Raw genomic sequence first — 18348 nt, forward strand, 5'->3', positions numbered from 1 at the left:
TCAACAACTATGAGATAGAGACAAGACCACAACTTAAGCTTTGTATGTTGACTGTAATGAACATATGTAAGAGACTTGTTGGTCACTGTCACTGGGTTATTTTGCTCCTTAAAGTCAGCAAATCATTATCTGGAATTTTCAAGGGGGCACATACTTTAAGGAGTATTGGGACCAGTTTTAGGTAAAAATTTAGATAACTATGTGCCACTGCTGTGAGTGGGAAATGGGCACCGGTACACCAGTAAGAATCTGGGGCATAGGACAAAAGCCTAAGCAGTCTTCCTTTTATTGTTACTTTGGCTCCTAAATCGCCTAGTAATTTGAAAAATAAAATTGCCTCATTGAATTTAGGGAGCGAGAAAGACCTGATTTCCTTATACATCAGTAGTATGGGGCTTATGTATAGTGGTGCTTGTTAATCTAGCTTTTTTAAGATTTTGATGGCTTTGTCCATTCTAAGAGCCTTTTCAGGAGGCTTTTCTTTATGGATTTGCTACATGTAGTCAGTGCTCAAGACAGCTGTGAAGAGGTCTGTTTTAGTATACAGGGGTATAGAAGTAATATTTATCTGAGTCACAAACTTCTTGATTACATACCATGAGAATTATTTATTTTGATAGTATTTAAGTGACAGGTAGACGCAATAGACACAGTGTATTTACAATTGTTAAATAAGTAATTAGAGAAGAAAAAACTTCCCTGTTTTGCATTTGCTCTTAACAGTAATATCAAGGCCTCACTTATGTTGCTTTATGTATGTATGTATGTAACTTACTTTATTTGGAGCCAGAGATTAAATGGCAATTTCTAAGAGATACTGTATGTGCTGTAAATATGCCATTTTCTCTGCTAAAAAGTAGCAATAAAAATTAATACAGTATTGCATCAAATATGGTTGGTCTTCTAAATGACTTGCCAAGAACTGTCCTTGCATTCTTGCAGATATTTCTTTCTTTTCTCCAGGGCTGGCAAAGATTTAGAAAGCTTATTTTCATTCTAGCATTCATTATATCAGAATGGTTTTGTTTGGTTTTTTCATAGTGCCCTTTGTATTGGGCACTGAGGAAGGAGTTGGAAGAGACTTTCTAAGGGTTTCTGCTCTTAAGAAGCGAGGCTGGTAAAAGGGTCATTGTTTGCATTATGCAGTTGAATAGCTGCAGCAAAGAAAATATGAGACCCAGGTTGCATGGAAGATCTGTACAGGAACAAATGAAGCAGGCCCCTGAGCTATAATCCATGCTTCTTCATACAAAGAGTTTCTCTTTTCATTTAATCTAATCCTCTGTGATGTTTTGTAAAAGGAAGAGTTCTTATCGGTTCTCTCCTTTCACTTCACTTCTGTTTGTACACAGCTGTTTGAAGAGGCTTTAAAGCCAATGCAACTAACTCAAAGCATTTGATGAATTGGCCTAGATGCATCTACATTCGTACTGTTGCTTTTAGGTCACAGTTTCTTGTGCTGATTTTGACTGTTCTTGAATAAAGGTGTCAGGCAAGGACTGAAGTCATTAAGAACTGGGCTAGCACAAGTCTGAGCTAATGTTACGTGTACCATGTCTTGTTATGTCAGAATGTAATTTCACTCCTTCAGTAATGCAGAAGAATGTAGAGTTCTGGCTGTAGTGCACACTGCCGGTTAGAAATTTTCCCTGATGCACCCTTGCTAAATACATCAGGTTTCTAAATAGGTGAGGTAGTTATGTGCATTTCCTTCTTTCCTCTGCAACCTCATGGTCTCAGATTTAGTCCTATTGGTTAGATACTTGTTGATTTTATCTTTTTTAATCATTATTTTTTTCTTTTTTCCTTACATGTGCTCATCTGTATCTTACCTTCATGGAATTATCTGCCAAATGCTTATAGGTCATGTTGCAGTGTTGTTAGTGCAGATAATTGTACAGTGCTTTTGCTACAGCTTAACAAGACTGAATGGTGTTACCAATTCAGCAGTTTAGAAAAGTCTGTGATTAGCAACCATCAGATACAAATGATAAAGGCAAAGAGGAGGGAGGAGTACGTTTGAAGGAAGACTGTATTGTCTTTTGTGCCACAGTAGAAAGGTATTTCACCTTAACTCAATTGTTTACAATAAAAAAATTAAAAGTTCATGTAAAGCTGGATTCTCTCTTTTAAAATGTAGCAAAGAGGAAGATGGCCTATATGTCTTCTTTCCCAGGGTATTTCACTTGTTCAGTGGAAAGATGTGAAGAGTATGGTCTCCTGATGCAGAGAAACTTCCCCCCGCTCCCAGCTGGATTTACTTACAGCTTGCAGACAATGATGAGTTCATTGGCTTTGGTTGCAGAGAGCTTTTTTAGAATTCACTCACTCTCTAGGGCCAGTGGTTTTGCTAGGTGCCTGTGCAGAGAGCAGAGCACTGGTTCTTTTTCATGGTTTAAAAAAATTGATTAATAGAGTACATAATTATGGGCTCTTTCAACAAATGAAGACATATGAGAAGATACAGTATGCTCTGGGCAGAGCTTAAGACCCACTGGATGCTACTTAAGTAATGCTATAGTTCCAATGTGAGACAGACAAGGTCCTCAGGAACTCTGTAAATGGTAAGTATATAATTTAATTCAATCATTGATTCTCAGTAAATATGACTGAGAGCACTTGACCAGCACAACCTTTCTCATCAGAGGTAGAAGTAAGTCTTTAGGGGAAAACTGGCAGCAGCATTTAAAATTATTACATTTTAATTACAGAAAATATCACAAACAGCAATCAAGCTGAATGAAGAACTCACAGCTGCATAAATTATGTTGATGAAGATGCCTTCCCTGTTGTGGAAGAAAAGCATTTTCACACATCATAGTCATACATTTAAATTCACTCCTGATGCAAAGCATCTGTCCATTAAATTAAGGAAAATTGCATGTACTGGGCACTAAGAACAAATTCAGCCTGTTGGATTTCAATGCTTTGCATTTCCTCCAGCTGCCTGGAGTTCATATCCTTACTTTAGATCTATATTGTTAAAAGTTTGTAAGGTTGAAATTGTTGTTCATTTGTTTTTGTACTCTTGACACAGTGCAGTGAAGGTGAGGTGAAGAAATCTTTGCAAATATTGCAAAGACTATTTATATAATTTGAATTCAAGATATGCTTTATATTTCATTACTTAAGTTTCTGTATAGCAGGATATGAGATTACTGTACATTTTAACTGGCAAACCAGGCAAATACCTGTTACAGTAAAAACACGTTATTGAATCCAAGCTAGTAATCGACATGTAAACCTAAACCTGTGTTAGCATTTCAAAGGGTGAAATCCTGGTGAAAAAATGCCATAGCTGGAGCACACATTACCAGTGAGGTCAAGACATGTTTGTTTGAGACCAAATGTGCGTAAGACTTAAAATAAGGTCACATGAGTACTAGGGTCATCCTGTCTCCCTCAGTTGCCCATCTTCTGTTAAATATTTTTTGTTAAATGTTTTGTTAAATAGCCTTTTAAAAATGTTTAAATTCTTTTCTCTCACACATGCAAATAAAAGTATGAGGGAATCCAGAAATATCTGAAATGGATGAAGAACCACAGAGCTCTATAGGGAAATAAGTGCTTGCCATGGCAGCTGGAGATAGGCAGTCCTGCTATGATTCAGTCTTCATATACAGACAACAGGCATTACTGTTCTTCGCCCTTCATTTTGTCATTCCCACCCCAATCCACCTTATTTTTCTAAAGAGTAGAAGAAACATGAGTCTCAAGGAATGGGCACTGCAGTTCAATGCCAATACAATATGGTCCTTGCCAGCTTACCAGCATCACACATTCATGAACATGAACCAGCTTTAATTACACTGAACTGCAGTGAGAAAAAAGTTTTACAGCTTTAGTGAATCAGACTGTCCTTCCTGAGCTGGTAGCTTCCATGCTGGGGAATTTTATTCACCTCTGCCTTCCTAACTGGTGAGCAGAAGCAGTGGGCCTTTTTTTGATTGCTGCCACAGGCAGCTGCTCTGTGTAAATTTGTGCAAGCTACATTGCAACTTCAGGCCTCTCTTTTTTGCATCAGATGTAATAAAACATGCAAGCTTCATGTTTTTCCTTGTGCTGAGTTTCTGCTTTTGTCTGTGGCACTCTGATTTTCTGCCTGTCCTCAGTGAGCCAAAACCCTTTGTTGGACAACTCCCAGTTCCTGGCTGTCTTACCAGGAATGCCAGGGAGGTTTTTTCTAGGCAAAGGTTGCTAGACTTCGCTTTTCTTGTACTGCTGACTTTCACTGGGGGATGATGTAGAAGGTATCTGGAAAGGAGAAAGGCCTTCTGTAGACCAGCTGTATATGCCACGTGTCATGCAGTAAGGCAAAGAACAGAATTCCACCTGTAGTTGACCTTGGTACAATTGTGGAAAAATTTCACAGTAGCTAAGGCGTTTGCATAATGATTGATACAAGCAGTCACGAGCTGATCAACATAGGTATGCATCCTTTTCCTGACCACGGTATGTTCCTTTCACTGCAGGCTGTACTCTTGCTGCAGTTTCTTGGTATAGTAAAATACTTCAAACAGACTGACTTATGGCAGGATGGGAAAGTCATCTGTGCTGAAATGGAGTGGTCTTTTTAGCATTACTGTTTGTTTTCTCCAGATTTTTGTTTGGAGAAACAAAAAAGAGTGTTTTGTTTAAGCCTCTGAAGGGCTTTAAGGTGTAGGTGCTGCTCTTGCTCAGTGCAGTCGTCTTCACTACATGTTGCAGTTAGCTGGCAGGTTTTTTTCATTTGCTGAGCTCTCTACTACCCTCTAACTGCTGATTGTGTCTCTTCCCCAAGAAAAGCAAGCAAGAACAGTGTGAACATATAAAATTTTAAAAATCACTTTGCAGGAAAAAAATTGTCTGGAGACTGTGCTGAAGGTACCCAGACTCTCAGTTCAGTAAGGGCTGTGTTGTCTTATTACTTGTGCTGCTGCCGTCCCTTCCTTTCTATAATTTCTTCCCTCTTTTTTCTGTCAGTGGCATTTTTTAGCACAAACTGTTCCTTTTGAACAAAAGGAAACTGGCTTGCCTTTTGAGGGCCACTGGACTCTTCCTCTTCCCCAGAGGCTTTATTTTTTCATTGTCTGTTGTTTAGTTCTGTATATAGTTTTTTATAAAACAAAACCAACCTTAGAAACCCTAAGAGCAGTGGATTTCCAGGCTCATTTGCAGCTTTTATGGTGCAAGTGGGTTTTAGGACTGTGTTGTCCCTTGGCTGCTGCATAGCAGTTTGGATGTGAAAACAGTCTATCTATTCAGTTGGCTGGCTGACATAGCACATCTCACTTTCAGCCCGTCACTGAAGTGACAGGAGTCTGACACACCAGAAGGTCAGGACAGGCTGTATTTCTTTAGAATTCCTGAATATCCCAGAACTAAATTTGCAAAGCCAAGATTTCAGAATTTAGTGAATGTCAGACTTGAGATCTTAATGCAATCCTTATGGATCTCCTTTGTCTGTTTGCCCTGTCATATCATTTTTAGTTACTCGGTAATGTGATAGGAACACACTGTACGTGTAACAGGTTTGCTTACTGACCTGGACATGGGTAGAAAGAGAGCTCTTGTCTTTAGCAGTGGTGGGAGGATTCCTGAAGGAATTTGTTTAGCAGTGAATGGAAAGTACTTGGGCATCTTTCTTGTCTGTGAATAGCTTTTTCCTATGAAAGTTCCCTTAGAAATTGAGATGTGAAGATGATCTCCGGAAAGACAGATGGATGTGTGAGTAGGAAGATTGAAATGGTCTATTTTAGATTATGTATTAAAATCACAATAGCAGGATATTTGCAGTAATGTGAATTTGTGGTGTAGCTGTGGGATAATACGTAATTGGCATGTTCGTGTTCAGTCATTATTTCTTCTAAGGAAAAGAAATATACATCTTTGTAAGATGTGGTAGAATTAGATAACATCTAAAAATCACTGTGTTCAATTTCTGAATCTTTTGACTGTCTATTCTTTCACAGCTCTTGATTTTCAGGAGCACACAACTTCTGGTTTGCACTGGAAGATGTACTTAATATCTGGGGGCAAATATACTTGGGTATAAAGTTTGTATGCTCATTAAAATGGCAATAGGTGACCTCTCTGGTTCTGAACCTTCTCAAAGTTATAACACAGTAAAGCTAGGAAATAACATAAGACAAATGAGGGAACCTTGACCTCAGCATAAAAAGCAAACATAAATCTGTCTGGCTTTGTCTCTCAAAAGACCATGTTGTATGATAGGATGTATGCTGACTTCCAATGTTTTAAGTAACAGATTATGATTAAGAGCTCATTTGGAAAGCAGTCAGGTTTTATTGCCCTTCTGGTTCATAAAGAATTTGTTGGAGATGTGTGGAAGTGTGTGCTTGCTTATGCACATTTGCTGCAGGCTCTGATGAAAATGGCTTTAATGTTTCCTAAAAGGATTTAGCCAGGTCTGGAGGTTGGCCAAGTGATAACGAGAACTGAGCATCTAGAACATCAGTTAAAAATTTAGCTGCATGAGAGCCAGCAATTATGACCATCTGAGGTCATTTTGTGAGCTCCAAGAAACAACTGGAGAAGCATTCTTATCGCCAGCTCTTAGAATTCCATGACCCTTCCTCCCCACACCCAGGCCCAGGCCCAGGCCCTGGCTGGATGTTCCAGCAAAGAGCTGATGGACTTCAGGGTCTATGGAGTCTGAACTCCCATCTTGTTTTTGGAGATAAATCTGCTTCTGATAGGTGTGGTTATTGTTGAAGTTGGGGAAAGATGCTTACCCTGTGTTTGAGAACTTGTGTATTTAAGGCCGTGGTTACAACAGTATCATTCTGCAGTTCTCTATTCCAGAGGCAACCCCTAGCTACTCTGTTACAAAGAGTCAAATTCTGGGCCTGGGTCTGGGCCTGGTTACTCCATGGAGTCCCAGTAAAGTGGCTGTGGTGTATATTATTGCACATAAGGCAAAACATAAAATTGGGCTCCTTATTGATGAAACACTGGTGATCCTGACAGTCATTATTTGTAATTAATTGCAGTAAAAGGAAAATGGATCACAACTGAATAGTCGCTACTTTATTAATAATTAGACCCTTTTTTTCTAACTGTGGAGTCAATGCTTGGCTTATCTCGCAAAATACTATTTTTTACATTAGCAAAAATGTAGTGAGCACTCTGTTGCCTTTTAAAATAATCTAACTGAAAAGCTGATGAAAATTAGAATGACTAATACTTACCTCTTGTGACAACTGATTTTGTGTATGTGTGTTTTTAAGAAGTTCCTGCTTAGGTACAGTGGTCATAATCACCTGTTACCTTCTGTTTGATTTGTTTTGTTCTGGCTGGGGTGCCTGAAGCTCCTTTGCTTAAAGGTTGGTCCAGCTTAAGTGAAATTAATGTGTTTACACTTTGTGCAGAGTAGATTTGTGTCCGGGTTAGGAGTTTGGTAGTTAAGACTTCATTCTTCTCTTCTGACACTCTGTGGTCTTCCATGCAGCTTGTACTTGAACATATTAAGACATGTATTTTATGGAGTTACTTACTATAGATCACATTTGAAAATGTGATACTTTTAACCTTTCTTCACCCCCAGCTGTGAGGATAAGATTGTGTAAACTTCTGACTCGCATCGATTCATTGGGATATGCAGTGCTATTTAAGACCAAGGTGTTGTGGTAGCACAGAACGACTGGAGCTGGTCCTGGAGGCTGGAATTTGCGAATACAAATTCATTGTGAACTGTGCATCTCCTTATGATAAGATGGTCATATTATTGATGATTCTAGTGCAAGGGTACACCTAAGAGGATAGCAATCTCCTTTCAAGTAGGGCATTGTCATGTTGTAACCCTGGCTTGCAACTAAGCATGTCACAACTTCTCGCTCACTACCCCTCCCCCCTGCCCCAGGTGGGGTGAGGGAGAGAATCAGAAGAGTAAAAGTGAGAAAACTCATGGGTTGAGATAAAGACAGCTTAATAGGTAAAGCAAAAGCCACGCAAGCAAAGCAAGGAATTAATTCATTACTTGCCTTCAGCAGGAAGGTGTTCAGTCATCTTCAGGAAAGCAGGGCTCCATGACATTTAACAGTTACCTGGGAAGACAAACACCATAACTGCAAATGCCCCCCCCCCCCTTCTTTCTTCTTCCCCCAGCTTATAAATACTCAGCATGACATCATATGGTATGGAATACCTCTTTGGTTAGTTTGGCTCACCTGTCCTGGCTGTGTCCCCTCCCAGTTTTGTGTGCCCCTCCAGCCCTCTCACTGGCCAGGCCTGAAAAACTGAAAAGTCCTCAACTTAGTATAAACATTACCTAGCAGCAACTAAAAACACCAGAGTGCAATCAACATTGTTCTCACACCAAATCCAAACCATGGAACTGCACCAGCTACTAAGAAGAAAATTAACTCTATCCCAGCTGAAACCAGGGCAGTTGTATCTTTTGAATGACTCTGAGGACCTTTTTCATCTCAGTCACTTTTTGCATGTACAGAATTCAGAGGATCTTGGTATCTAGGATGACTGCCACATGATGAAAAGACCATGGAGAACATTGTAGTCACACAATATTTTGTTCATGAGTGTGTGAAGTGGTTGTCTGGCCCAGTGCAGAGAGAAATCGACCAGGCTGTTATCCAGAGTACTCAAACAAGAGCTTCCAAGATTGAACTGGGGTAGTATGCCATATGAAAGGATGCTCTCCAGGGTCACTTGACCCATTGCCAATTAATTGTAACAGAGTAGGCTAGTGAAAAATAAAACAAAGCTAGAAATATTTTCCCCCCACTCTCCCCATTTTCCCCGGCTTGACTTTGTTCCCAACTCTTCTACCTCCTCCCCCTTCCCTGAGCCATGCAGAGGGATGAGGAGCAGGGGTTGCAGTTCAGTTCTTAACACTTTGTCTCTGCTGCTGCTTCTTCCTCATGCTCTTCCCCTGCTTTGGCCTGGGATCCATCCCATGGGATACAGTACTTTATAAACTTTTCCAGTGTGGGTCCTTCCCACACACTGCAGTTCTTCATGAGCTGCTCCAGCACTGGTCTTTTCCACAGGGTGCAGTCATGCAGCAAAGGACTGCTGCAGTGTGGGTCCCCCATGGGCCACCATTCCTGCCAAGGAGCCTGCTCTGGCATCGGCTTTTCATGGATTGTAGCTTCCTTCAAGGCACTTCACCTTGCTCCAGCATGGGGTCCTCCACGGGCTGCAGATGGATATTTGTTCCACTGTGGACCTGTATGGGCTGAGAGGGACAGGCTGCCTCACCGTGGTCTTCGCCATGGGCTGCAGGGGAATCTCTGGAGCATGGAGCACCTCCTCCCTGTCCTTCTTCACTGACCTTTGTGTTTGCAGAGCTGTTTCTCTCACACTTTCTCACTTTTCTCACAGCTGTTGCAAAGTACTTTTCACCCCTTCTTAAACATGGTGTCAAAGAGGTGCTACCAGTGTCACTGAAAGCTTTGGGTAGCAGTGGGTCTGTCTTAGAGCTGGCTGGAGCAGGCTCTGTTGGACGTGGGAGGCAGCTCCTTTTGTCTTCTCACAGAAGTACCCCTGTAGACCCCCTGATACCAAGACCTTGCTACATAAACCTAATAGAACTACTTAACTTTTCTGTAAAATAGTTTAAATACCAGATTTGTGGCAGAGGCTTAAACTTGAGCTTCTTTTAGAAGGGTTCCATAAACACTTGTCTGTTGGCTGTTATGCAGTGAGTTTGTCTCTTTTGAAGCCTTCCTGGGAAAAAAAGAAAGTCCCATTTCTGTGGATAGTTTTAGTTTTAATACATTTGCATTTTCCGAAATGTAAACATTAAAAAACCCCACAAATGCACACACAAAAAAAGTGAAACATGCAAAACCCCAATGAATCCTGAATGTATGTTTGTTTTGAAACTTAGTTTGTGCAACATGCTTAAGGCAGTCATTGTTACTTCCCCAATTACAGCATCCTTAAATTGGTAGAATTGGAGTTATCAATATGCTTCTCATGCCTGAAGCCAAGAAGACTTTTTAAAATCTGCTGCATACCCTGGGCTTGAAACCTAATTTCTGCAATATGAAGATGTAAAAAAAAAAAAAAAAAGAGGAAAAAAGAACTAAAAAAGAGGCTGGCATTAGTGGTATTTTTGTAGAATATAAAATAAACAAGCAAGCAGCAAAAAACCAATGTAGTTTCTGTAATACAGCTTGCCACAAAGGATGACTACTGATTTAATACACTCTTAATTAAATTTTAAGAGCCATTACCCAGTTTTGCCAGCAATATGGTACTACTTTACTCTGCAAATCCAGCTAATTGAATTTAAATGCTTCAAATGAGGATGAATTCACAAGTAGGCAGTTGACAAAATGCAGTTTAGTTTTTGGTTATTTAAAACATAGCTGACTGTAAAATGCCTGTGAAATTCACTTTACCTGTGCTTCATATGCCACACATACAGACTGATGGATTGCTTTACTGATAACCAGCAAAATAGATGGACTTGATCAGCTTTCACAACTGGAAGTGTTCATATCAGGTGAGTGAAAGGCCTTTCTTGGACCCATTGCACAAGAGCAGGTTACTCAGCTCTTTTCATCTTTTAATGCATTGATTGTCTATCTGGAAAATAGTGCTGGTAGTAATACTGCTCTCTTTCTGGGACTCATTTGAATCGTTGATTTAGATTAAACTTTTATTCTTCACATCCAGCTCATTACAAGATAGTGTTCTGGAGCTGGGAAGTGCTACTATTGGGCAAGTTGTGTTAGGTCTGTGTATGGAAAGCTGCAATTCCTGCCCTTTCTGAGCCGCCTAGGATTGAGCTGTGCAGTAGTTCCTACTGATTTTTTTAAAATGATAAATTCTGTGCTGCTTACCTTAAAACTTAGGAAGAATCATTCTCCAAAGGCTGTGGCTTACAAATCATACACTATAGAATTCTGTTGAATTCATGGCATCCGCTGTGACTCCCCACCACTCCAACTATTCTTTGTGACTCCCCTTTAAAAAAAATTTTTCCTTAGATCTGAAGTACAGTAAATACATCACTGAGAAATTGCTTTTTTTATTCTCTGGTATTGTATCTTCTGGATCTCATCTTTTTCCATCTAGCGTAAGGGGAAAAAAGGCTGTTCTGTATGTGAAGCAGCACATTTCTAACAGTTGACAGGGACAGTTTCCTGTTGATTACCTGAATTGCTATCTCTGTTCTTCTGTCATAATGTCCACAAGGCACTGAACAGAACTGGAAGACTAAAATAATATTTTTGTTTAAGATTAAGTTTAATATACATCTGTGAAGTAAGCTAGTTCGTAAAACCGTAGAAATCTCAAGTTGGACGGTACCCATAAGGATCATCAATCCAACTCCCTGCTCATGGCAGGACTACCTAAAACCAAATCATATCGCTACATGGTAGGGGGGTGGAACTAGGTGTTGTTTAAGGTCCCTTCCAACCCAAACCATTCTAGGATTCTGTGACACAGAGCATCGTCCAGTTATACTATTGTATTTCACACTAACTTCGAACAAGCGTTACTACGGCATATTTATGCTTCCAGAAAATGTGCAGCAGTCATTTCGCAATTGCAGTGCCTTTTGATGCAAGTAACTTTTGATCCTTTGCAAAGACTATTGTAAAGAGTTACCCTGCTGAAGAAGCTGGACTTGAAGCAGTAAAATGGAGAGCAGAAACTGTCCCAGTGGCTTTAGCAGAGACTTCCTGCATGGAAGGGGGTGGTCAGTCACTGGCTACTTCCTCGATAGTACATTTGGCACCCTTGGGTTTGACGCTGCCATTGTACTTCTAAAGCCCTAGGATTCATGATAGCTTTTGTTGCACTACATGGAACTCATCTTTCTGTTCTCTTGTGTGCACAAGGATGCTATAAAGGCTTAACTCGACAGTGATTCTTCTCCTCTTTTGAGGAAGTTTGTTTTGGTTTGGTTTTGAGTGGACTGTTTGCAAGGGCTAGCTTTTATAAGGGCACTGAGCTCCCATAGATCATACTGGGCATTCAGGAGGATTAAACACTTACGAAAATGCCTTTACCCTGATCCCAAACCTCTTGAATCTCTGGTTAGACTGGTGCTACAAAAATTTACCCTAATCTCACCCCATAGTGGAAGGTAGAGATGGGGAAGTGAATGAGAAAGTACTTACTATTTTGCTACTTAATAGGGTATAAGCTGTTCTTAATTTGGCTGTGGAACAGTATTGCTTAATTTTTCCATCAAATTAAGACTGTAACTAGTCTTGTACTATGGAGAAACATTAACATGAGAGATAAGTAATGCATCAACTTCAGGAGGTTGGTCTTCATCAAATTTTCAACTGGGTTGTTGCTAAGTAGGTACAAATCCTAAGTGTAAGAGGAGAGTTTAACTACACCACTCTCCAGTTTGTGTTTTTTACAGAAGGAGAAAGACTTTGTAGTCTGAAAGCCATCTGTTGTTTTTTGGAAAATAAAATTCATCATAGTTTAAGTCAATAATAAAGCTCGTGCGGTGTTTAAATCTGTACATGCAGTGCTTGGTTAGGAGTAAAGCAGACCCTGCAGCGCAGTGCCTAAATACACCTTTGGCGAAGAAATCAGCAAGGTGCCAGCAATCAGCCCTGAGTTAACTGCAAGGTATGGCAGGAAGGCAGCTGTTAATAAGGTTTTTAAGGTCAGTTTTTTCAGGCAAAATTGGGTGTATTTTTTTCTCTCATGTTTTCTTTCCTTGTATAATGTCTATATTTGTGTAATTTCCTTGTATAATGATGTGAAAGATATATATTTCCTTATCACTTGGTTCTTTTCTCTGTATAAAACCTGTAGAGATGGAATCAACTAATATCTTTTCAGCCAAACTGTATGTGGATCTTAATTGTTTTGTTGAATTTTGCATTTCTAATGTTTAAAAAAGAGTTAGATTTGATGATTATGTCAAGAGATTAAAGAGAAAATTTGCAGATATGCCATTTTGGTTGTGAATTAGCATTTTTCACTTAAATGGGAGTGGTTAATTTTTTGCGTTGAATGGTTTAGGCTTTTTGTTAAGATACTTGTCAGTTGTGATGTGGATTCTAACCCATAGCATCTGAAGTTTCAAGCTATGTTAAGTTGGATCCATTAAACTCCTACAGGAGGCTAGTGCCTTTGTGCAAGACTGGGTGCACACTAAGGCGATCTTAGTGAGCTATTCATCTGGTCTTATTTTTCATTGGCTTACTGATTCAGCCTTCTTTGCTACCTCTGCCATGCATCTCAAAAGTGCTCCAACATCTATGCAATGGTTAAAACACTCAGTTTAATAGAAGAGTCTCTACACCCTCATGACTCTGCTTTCAGTATAGTGATTTCTACCTTGTAGTAGTGTTTTTCTCTTGCTCCTCCGAAGGCTGCCTTGCTTAATTTTGTCCACAGTGAATGTTCTGTGTAAACAAACTGCTCTCTTCCTTTCCCCGCATAGCATGTGATCGCCCCCCCTTGTCATGTCCTCCTAGAGTCACATAATTAATTAAAGGGTGTTTATACATAGATGACTGTAATGTTTATGTTGCTATTAAATTTTTGCAATGGCATCTGCCACTGCCTAATAATATGAAGAATGGCAAACAGAAAATTTGGCTTACGGGAGTGAACAGTGGAAGGGAAGGATGGAAACTAGAGTAGTCAATAGCATTCCAAGACACATCAGATGGCTCCTATAAAGAGTAGATTTGCTTCTAGCAGCAGGTTTTAGAGAGAAGCAGTGAACTGGATTTCTGCAAATCATCAACAGTAGTAGTTTGTACTAGGGCTGGTTACCAGTGTTCTGCAAATGCCGTCATTTAATTTTGTCAATTCTGTATGTTATAGAGTACAGCTCAGCAAATGCATGCAAAATAGATGAAGCTTAAGCTAGCCGCTAAGGTATTTATTTTAGCTGAGAGCTGAGTCCTGCTGCAGAGAGTATTGCCTTCCTTGCTGTCCCTCCACAGATTCTCTTTTCGACCTGTATTAAGATCTGGTCCACATGCTGAAAGCAGCATGTGTTCTTGCATTAGTTTCATTGGGCCTAGAGTTTCCCTGGCTGCCGTTCCCATCCAGAGGGTCATACCATCTGTAGGTATATTACCTCCTTTCCTCTCCCTCTACTTTCCCAAGTGTGACATGGCATTTAAAAAAAATAATTAAGAAAACAGATATTTCTATTTAGAAATTAAATTTCACAATATTCTTGCTGGGGCAAAAGCCACATTCTAAAATGGAGCCCTGAGCATTGTTTGTTCCAGTGGTATGGTTATATTGTTAAATGAATTCAGATGATTAGAACAGAGAAAGTCATACATGCTATAAAGCCTACCGGCCACTCCAGTAGCAAGTGTTGCAAGGCTGGATGTGTGGGGAAGAAGGCAAAGGATTCCCCCTAATATCTCACTGGTGTTGAGGCACAGAACTGTGTTCTGCTGTGCTGTCATCTGATGATGATCCCATTAGAAATGTAATCCCAGGGGAGAGAAAAACAGGTAAGAATTGTACAGAATGCCCTCTAGCATCTCAGGAGCACAGATCTGCAAATGTATGTATATGTGTAATGACTGTACCAGAGCATGACACTAAAGGTAACATTGTGAATCTTGTTTGTACCTGCAGCTACTTGCTCTGGTGAATAGGTATGCTTATCTCTACTGGTGTTACCAATCCTTTCTGGAAAGGTAAAGGTGGATTCTATTCTGGTTTCAACATTGCCCTGTTTTTTTGTGTTTTTTTTTTTTTTCTTTTTAGCTTTGCAATAGCTGGTAGCATGCAACTAGAGCAATACTAGATCATCTTTTAATTCCAGGCCAGAAAAGTGGCAATTTTTTTCAGATTCTGTGGAGATTACTGTGCTATGAAAATATCTGGACCACTCTGATGAGCATAGTTAATGCTCCTTTAGAGTATACAGTTCCTACCGTTAATTTCACTAGCATGATTTCTTTTGATCAATTTCTTTGAATTTAGTGAGGCTCCTCATAAACTAAGCTGCCTTCATGAATTTGTCTCTAAATGTAGGAGTAACATCTCAGCCCTTTAGTAGTCTAGTTTCCAAGGACTATAGTTACACAGATGAAGTAGAATGCCCGCAAGTGGTTAATCAGGCAAGACATTTTCCCATCAAGTTTTTCCCATCATATCAGAGTAAACATCTTCAGAAAGATAATTTTAAATATGCCAGGTCTGCATTTGAGTATAGGTTCGTATTCCTTGAACCTCCTGGGGGATGACTATGTGAAGAGGAACATAGTATGATTTAGGGGGCCTTTAGACTTGCACTGTAGTCTGTGCTGTGGCATGTATCCTGAAGCTGGAGAACATTTCACTCATGAGGAGGAGGAAATGAGAACAGAACCTGCCTAAGAATCTGTGGCTGAAAGACATCGTCAGCACTGTTTTCATGACACATCCAAACATAGCACCCTACAAGCTACGATCAAGAAATTTAACTCTATCCCTGCCAAAACCACTGCAATTTAAAACACCTTGAGAAATATCTGTGTCCCCTCTATCTCATTTCCTTGCTGCACTTGCTCTTTAACAGTGAGTGCTGTGTCTGCAAAGTGATTGTCATTCACCATATCCTGCAAGGCAATGGCATGGATATGATGGGAGATTTTTACAGAACAAGAAGTAGAAAATGTGCTAGAAAAAATGGGGCAGAGCTAGAATTTATTGACTCATATATATATATATAGCATTTCCTTTCTGGTGTTTTGGTTTTGCCTTTGTGATTTTGTTTAATTTTTCCCCCTGACATCTTCTTACTTCTCACTTTTAAACAGTCGAAAACACCATAACACATACCAAAAGATCTAAATCTGGATGTTAAAAACTTATATTCAAAGTTGACATTTGTTAGTAAAGCTTTTAAAAAAAAGTAAGTGTCTGGTTTTGAAACCTAGCAAAGGAAAATTAATTGCAATTCTATAGTGAAAGTAGTTTCACTTTCCATCAAAAGCTGTTCTTTTGAGATGGAGAATTTCCATATGCACAGCCATTTAAAGCTATCATGAGAAGGAGTTTTCTTAATGAAACTAATTGTTTTTGCAGTCATGTTGTAATTAATAGAATTGCATATACAAGCACTTCAGAAGGCTGGTCTGTGCTCCTGACATGGAGGCCTCCTTTTTGCTTTTAGCTCTCACATTCCTGAGAGCTTCATGTGTTCTTCCTAAGGCAATCACTGGTGGCTGCTTTGCCTCAACAATTACTCTTCCTGTGAGCTATTGCAGATAATACTTCTTCCCAAATAAGCTGAAAGCAGGTAATAGTTGTGACCCGAGCACTTTGGCAGAGCAACAGTCTGTGAATTGCCCTGGTAAGGAACTGAAAATGAAAGAGGTTTGTATGTGAAGTTTGGAAAGTGGTTAATTCAGATCATTTTCATTCCTCAAAAGTCAGGTACAGAGGTGCTCTCTTTGCTTGCAGTTTCAGCGCGAAGAATGGAGAAAAGCAGATTTCTATGCTGTATATTGAAGAGTCCCTCATCTTCTCTTTTCTTTTTACTCCCTTTAAAAGCCAAGTTGTCAATTGTGATGCCGGGGCATCTTGTTCTGTACTGCTGCATGTATCAGAGGAGTTACTTATTACTATTATTCATTACATATTAACCCTAGCAGGGTTTAGTGTAGCAGCATTTTTAATTCATGAGATGAGGAAACAGTGCATGCAAATGCTGTAGTCTTAGAGCACTGGGCAGAAGCTTTCACTGAACACAAGAAAATCAGTGGGCAGTGGTTGCAACATATGCACTGTTTTATTCACAATATCATGGAGTGCCACCAGCTTCCCTGGTCCTTGTCATTTGATCAGTCTGGTTTTTGTTTCCAAATACATGGAAGATGGTGTTGCCTCTGTTTATTTAGACTGTGTCTCAGCGGAAGAGTGTTGTCTCTGTTGCTTGAATATACTGAAACGGCAGGTAGGGTCCAGGAAAAAGTAAATCTTGCCTAGGCCTCTGAAGAAGGAATCTAGAGAAGGGTTTGAGAGACCTGTGTTCCTGTCCCAGCTCTGTTGGTAGCTGTGAGCTGGTGCCATTGAGCTTTCATTACCGTCATGGTGGAATGAGAGCAAAGGTGTTTACCTTCCATGGTAGAAATGGCCCGAGTGCTGTAGGAGGCCTTCATCTATATGCACAAACTAAATGAAAGGCCCTTCTGTTCCTGTATCCTTGAGTCTCTGTATTTTAGGTTTTTGTATTTAGATCTGAGAAAACTGCTTTATACTTGCAACTTTCCTTGGACAGGTGGACTGTGGGAGGGAACAGAAGGACAGAGACATTCTTAAAAGCACTGCTAATTAAACATTTGGCATAAGAATCTATTTTGTGTTTCTAGATAAGTTACACTAGTTCTTAGTTATTCAGAGTTTCCGTGGCTAATGCTACAGGTAACCAAATAGATTCCTAGTTACAGTTTCATTGCTTATGATCCCTTTCTTGAAATGAAGAGTAAAATCTGGCTTATAGACTAACCATTTTGATGAATAGATTAGAGCAGCTTTCAATTGTGTCATATGCTGAACTATTCCCATGGAAGCCGATGGGAGTTCTAGAAATCAGCATGTGGTCAATTGCAAAATACTTACTGCAATACAGTAGAAAAAGAGCCTGATGTTCATGTAAAGCAGTCCTGTTTCATATTGGTTTTTTCCTTCTGCAGGTGAAGAGCCTGCATTTTGCTCATCTGGCTTTCTACAGGAAAAGCAGTGTGAGTTGAAGTTCTAATTTGTCTTTGTGCTGAGGTGGTTCAACAACTGGAGATAATAATAGAATAGAAATGTTAAACAGCACAGGTCTGGTGTTATGTTGAGAAGGGAGATGGGTGTGGAGGGACCAGGATTCTTTTGAGTTTTGTTGTAAATGTATTTGGTTTTAATACGGACTATGAAAATGTACCAGGAAAGTGCTTGTAACATTATTTAACATGTTAGGTAGTGCCTGACAGCATTGGCTAGAGTGGCAAAAGTGAAGCATTGGAGGCTGAAGCTGCTGGTATACATGATAGCTCATGCAGGGCAGCACAGCATGGCTTGATTTGGAGTGTAGAAGCCTTCAGTGCTTTGAGTCCTTTATTTCTTCCATCTGTGCTTAAAGAGGTGTAAGAGATGTTGCTGTTAAAGTTTCTGAGTGGCGTAGGAATGAAAAGTAGTGCCATGCCTGGCATTGCTAGGGTTTCTTTGCTGCTGGTGCTCCACTTTGAGGAGCGTATTCACATGTCACTGTTGCTGATCTTTCTGTGCTTTTGTATTGCCTGCTGAAGAGAGTAAATTGGCTTACAGAAATGTGGTGTTAATGAGGGTGTTTTGTTTCCTCACAGCGCTCTCTGGGAACAACTGTCAGTTGCCCTCACTGAGTTCACAGTGAAACATCTGTTTGCTGTTCCTGCAGCTATGTTCACAAGCACA

At 39.9% G+C, this 18348-nt stretch overlaps 1 protein-coding gene across 5 annotated transcripts in view; it reads left to right on the top strand.

The window, feature by feature from the left end:
- Positions 1-18348, top strand: part of PITPNM3 (PITPNM family member 3) — a 121141-nt gene that overhangs the window by 48081 nt on the left and 54712 nt on the right. For 4 of the 5 annotated variants that reach the window (XM_080398005.1, XM_080398003.1, XM_080398006.1 and 1 more), the window contains one exon: positions 17604-17651. The exons of the other annotated variant lie outside the window; for it this stretch is intronic. In XM_080398005.1, the coding sequence (XP_080254131.1) occupies positions 17604-17651 (48 nt within the window). The remainder of the gene's footprint in view (positions 1-17603; positions 17652-18348) is intronic. 5 annotated transcript variants of the gene reach the window in all.

The sequence above is a fragment of the Falco punctatus genome (assembly GCF_963210335.1).
Source record: "Falco punctatus genome assembly, chromosome: 1".
NCBI lineage: Eukaryota > Metazoa > Chordata > Aves > Falconiformes > Falconidae > Falco > Falco punctatus.